This window comes from Nanorana parkeri, unplaced genomic scaffold (genome assembly GCF_000935625.1).
Source record: "Nanorana parkeri isolate BGI_ZX_2015 unplaced genomic scaffold, ASM93562v1 scaffold739, whole genome shotgun sequence".
In the NCBI taxonomy this organism is placed as follows: domain Eukaryota; kingdom Metazoa; phylum Chordata; class Amphibia; order Anura; family Dicroglossidae; genus Nanorana; species Nanorana parkeri.
Genome location: NW_017307007.1, coordinates 279,189 through 295,147, shown reverse-complemented (window position 1 = coordinate 295,147; position 15,959 = coordinate 279,189). Strand labels below are relative to the sequence as shown.

General features: G+C 38.7%; 1 protein-coding gene across 1 annotated transcript in view; it reads left to right on the top strand.

Annotated features, from left to right (window-relative positions):
• MYO1E (myosin IE) overlaps positions 1–15,959 on the top strand; it is a 139,380-nt gene that overhangs the window by 46,453 nt on the left and 76,968 nt on the right. The window contains exons 2-3 of the mRNA XM_018564241.1: positions 8,367–8,510; positions 12,546–12,635. Of these exons, the coding sequence (XP_018419743.1) occupies positions 8,367–8,510; positions 12,546–12,635 (234 nt within the window). The remainder of the gene's footprint in view (positions 1–8,366; positions 8,511–12,545; positions 12,636–15,959) is intronic.

The window sequence follows — 15,959 nt, the reverse complement described above, 5'->3', positions numbered from 1 at the left end:
ACGCCCCTGCTCTCTGCGCTCCGTCCACGCCCCCCTGCAATCATAATACATGAAGTGTTTGTACTCACGACAGCGCTCCTTTCCGGCTCTTCTCATTCGTGTAAAATCAGGATAAAATATGGGCGCAATCAAACGCCATTTTGTATTGTTTTTGTAGTCTGGGTGTCTTGGGTCGTACACTTCAGGGAACTATTTTTCATTCTGTTGCATTCTGGTGCAGAGAAAATGTGACATGCAGTATTTTTTTTTCCTGCACAGGAACGGACTGCGCTGGGGTGAACAGAGCCCAGAAATCTCATACAGATCCATTAGGATGCATTTTTGGTGCAGAAGAAAAATGTAACTTACCGTATCTGATCCGGACATGGTATGAATGGACCCTCAGGGCCCTGTCACACCATGTCTGGACCAGATCTGCAGGCATTTCTGCAAGTGTCATGCGCTTTGATGCGTTTTTAACCCGTTATGTTTTTTTCTTGGGGGGCGGGGATGTCTGAAAATTTGCCAATACAAAGTGCAGATACCGGCACATTACATTTTTAAACTGAAGCCAGTGCTGTAAACAAACTTCACAGGAAGACTGCTGAGGTCTTCGGCAAGGTCCTGGCATCCTTCCTGTTAACGGCGGTGCTTGCTTACAGCACTGCCCGAAAATCTCTTCCTCCTTCTCCACGGCACCTGCACCCGCCAACTGACCAGGACCATCTGGATGAATAAAGCTTCATGAGAATGCTGGAGATAGAGAGTGTGTGTGTGTGTGGTTTTTCTTATGATGGATTTCCATTAGGTGAGCGGAGACCCATTAGTCAGAGGCAGAACCCATTTGAGGTTTGTGAGCATTATTATACATTTTTTTAGTAAACTAGCATGTCCAATATGTTGCTGCGTGTCTTACTGTATGTATAGGAGTGTTCAATGTGTGGTAAAATCTGGGGCCGATTTATGATTTGCAGTTTATGCTAAAGAACTTTTTTTTTTCCCCCCCTAAAAAATGTTCTTAAATCTTGCAGTGGGGTTGCCCCCGCACTGCAGGGGTTAACTGCTCATTTTTGCCTAGGGTAAAAAAAAAAAAGGTTGTACTCACTCGATCCTCTGAGCTAGCTGGCTCTTAGACCGGTCCTTCCAGCTTCTATCCCCCTCAGCTGCAGCGTTCTGGGGATCCTCAAGTCATCACATCCAATACAGTGTATAGGACATGAGAACGCTGAAGGACATATCACCGCTGCAGCTGAGAAGACAGGCTGGAGGGAGTGCTGCCAGCTGAGGATTGGGTAAGCATAACTTCTTTTTTTTTTCCTGACCCTAGGTAAAAAATGAGCAGTTAACCCTTGCAGTGCTGGAGTAGCCCAGCACTGCAAAGTCTAATAACATTTCAGCCTGGAGTTATTCTTTAATTACTGAAATTCTAGCTGTTAATGGTAATTTAGTTTTACATATATATTTCTCGTATCGCTATAAATTCAAGAAAGATAAATTGTATGTATGGTTGCACTGCACTAATGCTACATTTTATTTTGCCCAGTTTGCACCACAGACCCAGCACATTGGCTGTTTCTACCAAGATATTCTATTCTCTAGTCTGTTTGATCCATTCTAAACGCTAACAAAGTTTTATGATATGAAGGTTTCAGTTCAAACAATCCAATATCATATTGTGGGCAGAGGCTTTGCAGATTCGAAAGCTCTGCTTGGTGCAAAAAATTCCACAAATTCTTTAGCTGTGGAAAAGCAGGAAGCTGCTGTTTAAAATAGGAAATGTATTGAGGAGCTGAATTACCATTGAAGTTTTCTTCCTTTTTTTGGTAAAAGGTTTTCTAGGCTTTAAAAGTGACAGCAGGCCACATCAGCAGTCTATAGCGCTGCGTACCAGAATGCTGACATCTGCCCTGCATCTGTGCACAAACAATATATTGCTATTCTGAATAAATTCCATGCCCATAACTGGAGGTACAATATAAACCAGTCTCTCTGTTCTGCATTACTACGTATCAACTGCTGGTTCTTTAGCTGGAAGTTTAATCCATTTTCCTGCAACAACTAACATTTTGCAGGTATATTGACCATACTGAAGTATGCTCCGATGTCACATGACATACAATATTGTTATGAAGGACTAGGATGACATGGCTGAAAACACATAGGTGAATACATTGATTCCTGTAGTGACCCTTGCACTGTGCAATTAAAAAGCTAAGCATGACAGTGATGGGGAAAGAAGTCACATTTTTCAAGGAGTTTTGAACTTTGAGTTGAGTGGGAAAGAGGATAGAGAGGGCGGCGAGAAGGCATGAAAGTGGTAAAAGAATTTTAAATTTTCCCTTGAGGAAATTGATCCCAGGTTTCTGTCATATACATGCCAATACATAGAGAATGAAAAACATTTATTTTGTGAAAATAAAATAAAAGCTAAGGCCTAAATTGAGCCTGAATAAAGAGGATGGCCTCCACCTACCATCCACCAAAAAGAAAGATATCCATTGCACAAGATCTTCCAAGTACATTGTGTGATGTCCACCCCTTACTCTTAGATAATTACAAAACTGGTGCTCAGTACCTGGAAGCCATGTGTACCAGAGAGGCTGCTTTCATCTCAGTATACCTTTAGTGTTTTATTACTTTTTTATTCAATATATGTAATTTGAATAGTTGTTGGACTGCAGAGAGTATGTGCTAGAAATGAAGAACCACATGGCAGTGGACTTGGGAACCTATAGATGAGCAGATGTTTGCAGCGAAGGAGGAACATTTAGAAGAATGATCTGATGTATGGATGGTTAAGGCTCTGTTCACACCTAGGCGTATTGAATATGCGATTTGCGGTAAAAAAAACGCGTGTTACGAGGGCTACTTGGCTGTATCCCAATGGAAACGCGCAACAAAAACGCCGCAAAGAAGCTCATGTACCTTTTCAGGCGTAGGCCGTTTTGTAGCGCGTTCAGACGGGCTGAAATACGGCAAGGTGTGAACCATACCCATAGAAAACAATGGGATTTTCATGTTTGAGCGTTTTGTAGAGCGTTCGTAGAGCGTTGAACGCGCTACAAAACGTACAGGTGTGAACCAGGCCTAAAGCTCATTTCTGGGAGAAATCATCATGGTCGCACACCTGAGCTAATGTCTTATGAATCAATTCGGAAGCTTTTCTCACTCCGTAACATGTAGAGCTGCAGCTAACGATTATTTTCAAAATCGATTATGTCGATTAGTTGTTGCAGCCCTAGTAACATGATATCCTCCTTATCACCGTATATGAACCAAATGCCAGCACTCTAATCAATACTGGTTATCAGTAAATTGTTTCTGGTATTCTCACTTAGTTGGCTAACACAGCAAGCTGGAATTAGTTTTTACTTTTGCTCACACCAGATGAGAACAGTGCCGGAGGGGGATCAGCTGTCCATGTGACCTTGTGCTCAGGTAGCGCTGTGCCATTGGAGTGGGGTCTGTCATCACAATCTGCTGACAAATCTGTAGAACAGATGATAAACTGAAAATCTATAGAAAATATGGTAGAAATTATATTTACCCTCGTGGTCTGGCAGATCCAACTTCTGTGCTAAATATGTGTAGTTAAAAACTGTTCTATCATTCATTCATATGGAAGACAAAATACTGTTTTCCTTGCACATGATTAGGTATTCTTTGCAAAGTAATTTTTTACCACAATCACTAAGCTAAGGGAAAATTCAACAACCCAATTGCCTTTTAGTAAATTTAGTAAATCAACCCCATTATGTTGTCAATGCAAATATATTTGCTGAAAAGCTTGCAATGAAAAAAAATATCAGGTCATCCTAAAACGACAGATGTGTTTGTGGTACTCTGAGATTATTTTAAATACAACTAAATATAATTTCTTTCATCTTGCTGGACAAAAGATTGGTCTGGCGTTTTCATATCAGGAGCTTAATAGAACATTTTACAGTAATATATTTGTTTTGCTGTGGTAAAAAGATTAGAGAGACCTAGAGGAAACTTAATTTAGCAATAAATTTGCTATGCCAGTAGCAATTTGTGTCCCGATGTTCCCGATTGATCCAGATGATCCCGAATTGTGTAGCGATTTGTGATTGTGCAGGCAATGTTTGACATTGGTAGCACTATCTTTGTAAACTGAAGAATAGTCGGTCATTTCAATAGCATTTGGTCCAAAATTGGACTATCCTTCCTGTTGCTGATTGTGCACAACTGGTGGGAATTGTTTTTAATCAATTCAAATGTGTGACTCTAGCCTTAAAATGTAGCCCCCCTTCTAGTCACCTACTCCCCTGTCCCCAATCTAGTGAGGTTTGTGAGACCCCCCCCCCAGTGCCACAGGCCTTTGTCAAAATCTGGACTGGACTTGCACATGCGCTATGCACTCATTCAGCCCTATGGAGATTTGTTTTAATAGAGCCAGGGGATTCTGTAAAAACTTGCAACAAACCTTTTGTTTTAGAGGTGTATAAGCTTTAAAGCTGGCTATACACTGTTAGAATTTTGTCTGATTCCTGTGAATTAGCCTAAATTCTAACAGTGGGTGGCCCAGCCAGTTCAACAAAAGTTGATTACTCAAAAAAGTTTTGTCAAAGGAGCTGGACCGAAAATTGTCAGCCGTAATGAAATCTATTGGTGTATGACCAGCTGAAAGTGACACTAACCTCAGGAGTTAAATCTTAAAAATACACCCAAGTACCTTTTTAACTATTAAAAGACATGTAGCTAATTTGTGTATCTTTCAGCTGTAGATCCTCAAATCATCTCTGAATTGGTGTTGACACTGTTTTTCCTCCTGTAGGGTGCCTACTTTTCTTCCTCATGGTCCCTGTATGTGTTCTAAAGTATCCACCACTTCAACTCACTCCCATGATGGATTACAATCTCAATACAAATTAGTAAACTAAAGGTGAAATTGTAGTCCATCATGGGAGTGAGTTGGAGTGGTGGCTACTTTATAACACACATGGACCATGGGGAACAAAAGTAACCACCCTTCAGAAGGAAGGACTGTGTCACTTCCAATTCAGAGATGATTTGAAGATCTACAGCTGAGTGATACACAAATAAGATACATTTTGTTGATTGGGAAAAATAACAATTTTTAAAATACAACTCCTGAATTTAGTGTCACTTTAACTGCCAACTGTTATTAGCAGGACTGCTAATAGTGGATTTTGCTATTGCTTAGCAAGGGTCATTAGCTGCATTGGGCACACACAAGGGTAAGCTGTCCATAGTGTGTATACCATCAGTTCCCAATGTATTAGCGGTCCGTGAGAACTGCTTTTAAAAATTGCAACATTTTTTTAATTTTATTTTTCTGACGGAAGTGAATTGGGCGACGGCAACAAAATAACAATGGGCCCTTTTTGATTTCTTACAATTTTACCTGAAGTAAAATGTCACCAACCTGCACAGTTCAAACGGAGCATACAATATAGAAACTTAGATTTGTTTCAATTATGACACTATTGCAACCATTTTACTAGATTGGAACCTTATTGGAAGTTCTGTTATATGCACACAATACTGCATCAGTTCAATTCAATTATTCAATTTCAACTTCTTTTTGAAAATCCCCAAAAATATACAAATCCGAAAAAAATAATCAGTGGTGACCTAGAATAAAAACTACATACAGTAAACTCCCCATTATCTGGCACTACCATTACCATTAACCAGAAAGTTCAGTTATTTGGCACGTACCGATCCCCATAGGTGTCGAATAACTCAGTTTACTGAAATAAAAATAATCGGGTAGATCCATAGATGTGGGCAGATTAAATTGTATGTAAATCTCAACCATTCCTGTAAATGGTAAACTTGGTCCTGCCTCTTTTCACCTTCCCAAGCTTAATGGTCAGTGAGACCATCCATCAAGTAAAGGATCGAAAGGGGGCACTTTGAGAGGTTGAGAGATTCCATATACATTCAGCTGCTTGTCAAACTGATCAATGGATCAAGAGATATATTGAGTTTTTAGATTGCTATTATGCATTTGTTCTACACTATGTGAGCAGAGCTTTTTGTCCCTGCAGATCTCCTTACCTGTGGCTACAACGTTTTAGTTGTACACATGTATGTCTTTAAAAGCTGTGGACAGCAAACAGGTAAATTGTTATCTGTTAATTAACTTTGAGCATACTATAATCATCTGTTAAGCTGAAAAACAACTCGTATTGACACTCCAGGGATAAAGGTGATAAATAGCTGTTAGGCATTGTGGGGATACCACAGTCCTAGCTGTATATACGTTAAATGTCATTTCCTTATTTTTAGATGTGGCAAGCTGGAACTCTATATAATTGCAGGTCTGCAAAATCCCTACAGACAAAGTATAATATATATTAACATTGAAACACTCACAAAATGCATTGCCTATATCTTGCAGCTGTGTGTTTTTTTTTGTCAGCAGCCGTTTTACTCTTCATCCCTGTCTCTCTCAAAGGAGATGTACTGAGATGGTGTTAAGTACCGTAAATCTAAAGATACAAGCAGTTTTAAAGAAGAATGTTGCATCAAGCTATTTCCTATGTGAACTTGCCATATAAGATAATTCCCATTGCAGGATCCAGAAAATATGACTGGCAAGCCATCAGGAGAAACCACAGTTTATGATGGGGGTGGGATTATCCCAGGGATTAGCAACACGGCAGGTTTTTTTACACGTGGACCACCAGGAAGGCAAGTATAGAGTGTCTTTGTTTTGCAGGTTGCCATTAGTTGTAGGTCACTTTCTGGCAGGGTTGGGCATAGACAACAAAGTATTCTGATTGTTTTGTTATATGGATGGGTATGCATATTCACATATATACCAGCTTTAGAAAGTAAGCCAAACTTGTTAATGGGTCAGGAATCTAAACTGTTCTACAATAAAACATCATAGAATAACTTTTGCTTAGACCAGGGTTCTTTGAATGGCTTGACACCTTTAGCAATTGCCTCATTTGCCGTGCACATTAGCCAGACCTGTGAAAGCCAAATTGCAGGACTGCTGCCCAATCTGCTCCCATTGTAGAGATGTAGTAGTTGACAATGGCAGAAACTGGTATTAACGATGGGGAGATCTAGCCACTTGAATTTTACATATGTATAGGAAATCATCAGGCAACTCATCTCTAGCATGCACCACAAAATTAATATCCAGCTTTGGGTGGGCTATGCCTGTGATGTTTTTCTGGCTTGAAGGTCAACTATGCGAGTACTGCCATGTGTGAGCTTGCTTTTATTTGGCAGCTTTTTAATTAGATTTGTCCTCCTTTTGTCTTATATCCTCACTTCTGTTTGCCTTCTGTGTTTTTTCACTCCGTATAATCTTAAATGTATGTTTTACTTTGAACTTCAACATCAATCACATATTCCTTGTTTTCATTTTAATAATCAATGTGGTTTAGCTAAGTATGGAAATACTTTAAATGTGTACTTGTAAATGTAAAAGATGCCAACATCATAGTGCATCTTTGGAGAGTTGGGATACAAAGAAACACTGAGATCGCTCACATGCAGAGTCCAGTACTCCACGCAAAAAAATTGCCACTAATTGACAGCCTGTGTTGAATATTCAACCACCCATAAATTACATGGTTTAAAAAAAAAACTAGTTTACAGTTATGCTATAAAGGAAAAATTGAGTGTGACATTTACGTCAAGCTGTGTCTGCTTACGCAGAAGACATATTAGAATCTTGAACAGGGCACCACACCACTGCTAGAGGTTCCGATTTCCCATCGAATTCTACATGCTTTTATTCCATTGAATTTCTGTTAGTACAGCCTAGAGCTGCGTGTTTTATTATTAAATTACATTTTTATACTATGGAGGTGCCCTTTTTCGTTCTTTTGTTTCCTAGATTGGCTGTCTATTTGACCTGTGGGAGCTGCCTCTTTCCTGTTTGCCTTATTAAGCTGCTGGTCACCTTTTAATTGAAGGCGCCGGAATTTTTTCTTGCAGGAACACTACTTGTTAGAATGCAGCCCTTTATAGCATCAGTGGAGCAGTGTTTTTAAAGTAAGCCTATGGCCAGGCTATAAACATTCAAAAATTTACATCCTTAGCAAGTGAAGGAATAAAGTACTCCCTGGTCACTGTCACTGAAGGCACTGTGAAGCAATTTGTTCTCAGCATTCAAAGCAAAACCACTGAAGATGTTCAAGTCTCTTCTACCTGCCTTAATATCAAGCCGTTAATACTGTAGAGCTTCTCATGAAATGATTGTTTTACCTGGTGCCCAATACTGCTCTTGTGTTTACATTCTTTACATGTTGATAAGTAGAAATTAATTGTAACTGTAGGTGAGTAATCTCTACTAGTAATTTTAGTTAATGCTGTTGCACCATTATTGTAGTAGTCTGCCATCATTAATTTTGTTTTCTATTTTGTTTTTACAGGGCAGTAAAGGACACTATAGGTACCACTGGCAGAGCCACAATGTCAAGCACAGTGGGGTGGATGATATGGTCCTCCTTTCCAAAATCACAGAAGACTCCATTGTGGAAAACATAAAAAAACGTTACATGGATGATTTTATCTTTGTATCTTTTTAATGTTGTCTATGCACAGTATTTTGTAGTAAGATAAAATAAACTTTATATAACTGTCTTGTTGATACTTTGCACTTAAAGGGATTTTTCCCCAATTTTTTTGTTATGTCCACACTTACAGTATAAGTGTGGACATAACAATGCACTAAGAAATGCACTTATAAGTGCATTGCCCTATATTAACCAATCGAGATCAAACTTCCAATAGAAATTAACCATTAAGATCTGAAAAATATAATCTTTTTTGATATTATGGTGACTTTTTAATATGAGTCTGGTTGTCGCCATTTGGTTGAGTCACAGATTCTTTTATTTTTTTGTATTGCTCATTGCTGTAGCTCGGCACATATAGTTATTCATTTTTCACATATACACACTCACAGTTGGTTTACATTTCAGTGCCTTTTAGCAGTTATCTTGCTTATTGGCGCAGTTCATGTTTTATATACATGCTGTGGTGTTAATTGCAAGAAATGTAGTGTATCCTCTATTCACCTCAAGGTTTGAAAGGGAAATATAATGACATAGACGGATAGCTTTATTGCTCCCTGTCCAAAACAAAACAGATACTTTGAGTGGAGGTGTTCTTTACATGGTAGGATCTTGTTCCACATAATTATTTGCAACTTTCACTGAAGTGAAGTTTGATGTTTTATTGGTATTTTGTGAACAGTTGCAAAATAAGTTGATATAGTATGGGAGTATTTTAAATGAACATAATGTATTTCATTACAAATCAAAGAGTGTAAACTAGCCTGTACACCACTCAGCAGAATCTAATATTGGAACTGTGTTTCCTTTCACATCAAAGCTGCCCTTTCATTTTTGTCTCTACTTGGTTTGAAAAGAATAGCTTAGTGTAGCTTTTTGTGAATGAAAATACTTTTCCTGGTTCTGCATCCTGTGGTTGATGTGTTCAGAGAAATCAGCCTTTAGCTAACCCTCAATCATGTATCAATATTGCAGTTGATTTAATTGAGTAATATGAAGGGCACCTTATGCCAATACCGACTTAATAATATTTAAGAAGACTTGTGCATTAGGCTTGCTTCTACTTTGCATCTTATTGAGATTTTCAGATCACAAGAGCCTTGAGTTTTTTTTTCTCTTACCCTGTATGTATATCTCATACATCTCCCTCGGCAATAGATAAACAGAGTTCTTTATTGCTCTCGCTAGATAGGGAGGACCATACAGAATTATTAACTTCAGTCAATAATAAACTAACTCAGATGTGTATAATGCATTAGCTATACTTAAGGGAGAACTATGGGGTCAGTGTTTTTCCCCATTGTTCTCCTTAGGGTAACGGGAGGACACAAACTAGCGTCCTCCTGTTACCCTAAGCTCAGTATACTGCGAGCTACAGCTCGCGGTATACTGAGACGCCGGAGCGGATCCCGACATGGACGTCGGGATCCGCCCAGCTGCGTGAGTTACAGCTGGCTCTGCCTATCTAGAGGCAGAGCCAGCTGTACCCGCCCCCTCCCCCGTCCATTCCGCCAGTCAGCGCTGGCAGATCGGAGCGGGGAGAGGGGAATCCAGCCCCTCCCCCTGTCACGGCAGAGAGTCGTGACAGGATCGAGAGGTGAGCGAACCTGGTATGTGTTCGTTCACCTCCCGATCTACTGAGCCGACCTGTGACATCGAAAATCACTCATCTCATAGTTCTCCTTTACCCCGCAGTTATTTCTGTAAAATAAGGACCTTTGATCACTCATGTGTGTACTAGATGTTGTAACAATAATATTGTCTTCTGGCATATGGTATGGGCCTGTCCTGATACTTGTCAATTGTGGAGGAAGATTGTTATATTTTAATCTGGCTTGGTGAATGCCCTTATAATGCCAAATTGTGTTTCCTTGGTATGCTTGAGTAATTATGTACTAAGTATAAAGCCACGACCCTGAGAGAGGCCCTTTTCTTGGTCACAAAGGCCATTGTGGCCAGATGAACCCAAATCCTAGTCAATCGTCAATAACCTTATAACTTTTCAGCATATGATGTAATACTGGGTATCTAGATAAATTCTATCAAATTTTGGAAATTGTGAAGGTTTTTGAAGTATAGTTGGAGATTCAGACCTTACTCTGTGCTTGGAAAGACCTTAAGCTATTATTTAAAGCCAGAGGTTTGCAATACATGGTAGGAAATAATTCCAAAGTTATGTAAATCCCTTCTTAGACAGTTCCCACCAAAACAAGTTTCCCCATAGGTAGATTTCTGTTCTGTTGGGGCCATTCTTACTATGCCTTTAGCGTGCAATGTCATTTTGTGTCCATTAAACCCACCGCAACAGACCAGACTAGTGTGAATCAGCCCTTTCAGTCCCAATTGCAATGGCTACCAGGACAGATGGCGAGTGAAACTCCCTAACTCGAAAATGGCAATAAAACTGAAAGGTTTTCTAACCCCTTTACCACTGTATCCAAAAAAAAAAAAAAGTTTTTGGTTGTAGATGCACTTTACGACCCCACTAGCACATATAGTATTTAAACATATAATAAAATAATGTTCCAGGAAACGCACGCCCATTAACTGATTCAGTAATTAATTGGAAACCGTATTCATGGCTGTTCCATGCGCTATAGCTTTTGTGCATTGATCATGGTATGTATTTTGGACTCCTCTTTTCCTGTTGTTAATATTGTTTTGTATCACTAAAGTTTGAATAAGTGTGACTAGAACTTAGGGCACATAGGAGTAGATTGTTTATATTATTGAGTGAAAACTGTTGTAAAACAATAACATGTCTGAAGGGAGTCGCAGACTTGATTATTTTTAGGCCACTCTACTGAAGTGAATACATTTGAGTGCAGAAAACAAAAAAGTACAGTTGACAACAAGAACTTTTCTCTGTTATTATATTCGAGTGTCTCTAAGACCCTGAATGAACTGATTGTTTATATGAGCAGTCATGAATGAGTGTTAATCTGTGCCACTTGAAACCCGGATTGTTTGACACGCACTCACGTGGTCCTGTTGGTTATCTACAAACACTTCTGAGTATGAAAGATGTTCTAGTAAAAATGCCTATGAGGCCACAGATCTCTGAACTTGTGCCAAAAACAGACAAAACTGATATATGTTTACCATGAATAGGGGGCTGGAGGGTCTCTTGTGTATATGACATCATGTGTTTTTATCTTTTGTATATTAAATACTTCATATTAGTCCTATAAATATTATTTATTTTATTTCAGATCTGAGGGCTTACTATGTATGCTTTTATGTCTCTAATTTATTTCTGTTTGATTACCTCCTATAGAAATGTTTGTTGTAAATTACACTTTATAAAACAATGGATTCTATTTAAAGTGCTGTCCTCCCTCTCCTTGTCTGAGTAGTACTGGTGATTACAGATTAAGGGCTAGAGTCAACAGGCTTTGGGCGGTGTCCATGAGCGTGCTTTTAACATTTGTTTGAAGATGCTTTTCAGATCATTCAGAATTCATTGGCCAGTGCATTTGACTTGCAGTTGACTTCCTTCTGACCAGCATTTGACCTACTTAAGTGGCTTTTGTATTCCAATAGACTTGTACGGGGAGAGAAGTAGTTCTCATAGCCCATCAAGACAGGCTCTAAAGCATATGTAAAGCCAAAAAGTTATAAGGGTTAAAACACATTTCCTTTTTTTTTTTGCTGACTGACTTTGATTCTGGGACTTTTGTACTTTGGAACAAGGGTACGCTCCGCTAGTACGACCAGCCAATGTTTCCTTTATCTTGACAAGCGGATGCCATGTTGGAACGGTGTCATTTGGAGATTTGTTACCGTAAAGCTGAGTTTGTAGGTTGCAGTGCAAACTGCATGAAAATTATTTTAAATATTCCTGTTCTGCATTTTATTTGTCCATAACTGTGTGGTGTTATTCAGTATGATACAAAATGGAAAATCTGTTTTACAAAGTGCAGTAATTCATAGCAACCAATCTGTGGTAATTCCAACTGAAATAATTGTTTGTTCATATAACTGAGCAGGATATATATACAATCTTGTGCATTATACATCCTTAATTGTTCATAGACATACATTGGCCCAGTGCTGATCTCTGTGAATCCGTTCAAGCAAATGCCCTATTTTGGAGAAAAGGAGATTGAAATGTACCAAGGAGCTGTAAGTATCTTGTTCATATTTTTTCTTTTTTCCTTTTTTTTTTATTTTTTTTATTATGAGTCTAATATCAAATGTAAGTGTTTATAACTAAACTGGCATCCTCATTCTAACTAAAACCACACTGATTATTATATGAGCAAAGGCATATAAAAACACTGCATTAACATCCGTACAGTGTATAATTTTTTTATGGACAGGAACGCAGCACTTTCTTATATTATGGGCCCATGCATTCAGCTGCATTGTGCTCAGCTGTGTAAAATCAAGTCAATTCTGCATCAGCGGTCAGTATTTCTGTGTAATTTACACATGCAAACATACCGAGATTGAAAATGGAGCCAGAGGAATAGAAGAGGAAATTTACGGATGTAAAAATTTTATGATGCACTTTTTGAACCATTACATGAGTTTTAGATGGAACATTTCTGCCAGCAAAATCCTGCGTAGATCTCAGTATTTTGTTATGCTTGGGCACACGAGCCCTGATACTGCTATAGATCTGTTTTGTAAAAAGCTTTTTGTAAGGAATGGCACCGCAGCTCTGCAGTAACTTGTCAATTCTTAGTCAATTCTGCCTAAATGATTTTTAAATAAATGCATGCATAACTGGATCCAATTGTTTTTTTTAAATTACCATTTATTTATTTTCTGACATAGCTGCCTAAAGTTCAGTGTTAAATGGTTTATATAAATATTTTTTTAGCAAAATGATGGCATATCTAAAAAGATATCAAAAAGACTTCATTATACATATTTATAACAAATTGCTAGATTTTGGTATAAAAATAATAGCATCCAGGTCTATAATGATATATATTATCCTATTCTTTACTATCATACAAAGAGGAAATTGATAGAGATGAAATGAGAAGTTCCAGAAAAAGAAAAAGATGAATCAAAATGTCTGAACAATGAGTCCTATGAAATCCAGCTGGGCACTTCCTCTCTTGCTCAGAATAGAAAAGTTAAGCCACACTTTGGTTTGAAGTTGTGGTCATATGAGCATTAGCAAGTCATGGCCAACAGAGATTAATTATTTTATCTGTATCACACAATGCTGTGTGTCACTAAGCACGAGAACTGTTGTATCCTATAACAGTGGATACCTGTTTGTGTCATGCTCTGTTCCTTATCTGATTCTCTTCAGTAATACTCTACTTTCACATACATACATTATTTTATGCCCATTACTAGAGGTGCACCGAAATGGGATTTTAAGACAGAAACGGAATTTAAAAATTTGTCCGGCCGAATACGTATTTTCTTTTTTTTTTACTAACCTTTTTTCAAATTCATTTTTTTAATATTTATTTATATATTTTTTGTTTACTTTACTGTTGGGGGTAAACAGACCCCTGATATTTCTCTTTTGAAAAAGAGATTGAGGACACCAGAGTCCTCAATCTCTTTTTCTGCAGCCCCTGTTGAATGAACAGAAAGCTTATATACTGACTGTTCCTGTCCATTCATAAACTGGAGATAGTATGAGTTACTATGTCCACAATCATGAATGAACAGGAAGTGAAGTAGAGCACTTCCTGTTCATTCATAATTGGGGACACAGTAAACATACTATGTCCTTAATTATTTACAAACACTCAGCGATCAGCCGTGTGTGTGTGCATATACCGCTCTCCATCCTGACTCGCTGTCACAGGAGGCTGAGTGGGAGGGGAGAAGAGTTTGGCTCCTATGACGCCGCTGACAGCTGACTCCTCCCCTGCACTGCCGACTTGGCCTCTAGTGACAGCCGTCTCCTTCCGGCACCATTCTCCATCCTGATTTGCTTGTCACAGGAGGCCGAGCAGGGTGGTGCGGGAGCAGAGCTCAGCTTCCTGTGACACTGCTGACAGCACTCTCCTCCCTGCCGCACTTGGTGTTCTGACCGTTTACCCTCTGACACAGAGTAACGCCTAGCAGGGTGGAGAGAAACTAGAGATTCACCACATTTTTGGCCAAAAAAATGGTACTTGCGGCATTTTCTGGCTAAAATGTTGGTGCATCCCTGCATATTACCAATGAGGAATTTATGAAATAATGCTTTGACTTCATCTTTTACTAAATGTATTATGTGGTTTTTTTTCCATTGCTGACTTAATTTTGCAGAAATAATGATATTCATGTCTAACCCTTTTGTTGCCAAAGCTGTTTTTGCATTTTTTGAACATATGTTAAAATGCATATTATAGGCCTGAAGATTAACCAACCCTGAAATCCTGAAAGAAATATATAGACCCTGTAAAATAAAATAGTAGGAGTTGTAATTTCTTATGTCGCATAATGTTAGCGCAACTTTTTATCATACCCAAATTTTAAGCAAAAAAAGTACCCTCACGTTCATTCTAGTGCACATAAACATGTTACCCAATTTTTTGTAAAACATAAAAGATGAGGACGTGCTAAGTAAATAATTAACAGGCATGTCAAGCTTAAAAATTGCATGTGCCTGTGAAATGGCAAAAAAACTACAGCACCCAAAATTGTGAGATCTTCTATAGGTCATCAGTTTAGAGTTAATTGTGAATAATTGTGAATGATTGTTTTCCTTCAGGCGTGAAAAGCAATACCAAACATGTGGCACAATAGTTGTGTTCTTATATAGGAGCACCCAATTTGTGTTTGCATTTCTATGTGTGTGTTTGTATGCGGGGGTAGGGATTTTCTATGTTTATTTTAACTTTAAACCTATTTCATTTTGTTTAACTTAACATTATTGCTATCCTGTGTACAATCCTACTGCTTATCCTATATAATACACAATCTATCCTGTAATACACAATTATCCCTGAAAATAAGACCTACCCCGAAAATAAGACCTAGTACTATTTTTGGGAATTGCTAAAATATAAGACCTACCCCGAAAATAAGACCCAGTTGTGACCTCCCAGGGCTGTTGGTGGCATAAGGGGGAACCTGAAGAGCCGCGGGAGGGAATCATCGGTGCCAATGAAGCCAGCACTAGAGGAAGTGAGGCGGCAGCACAGGGAGCAGAGCCGCATAAGCTGATGTTTCCTCTATAACGCTGCCTCCTGTCACAGGCGGAGTGATACCAAATGCACTCCGCCTGTGAGGAATCTATAGTGAAAGTGCGTTTCGCTCATTCTGGTTACTAAATTGCTCTTGGAAAGGTACGGCACCCCTGATTGCACTGATCACCCTATTCTTAACTTTGCCATTTTGGATTATTTCATTTGTATTTGCATTAACTTTGGATTGTTATACATAAAACAACTAAAAAATAAGACCTACCCCGAAAAGGCCTAGAGTGATTTTGTTGAGACAAAAAAAAAATAAGACTGTCTTATTTTCGGGGAAACACGGTAT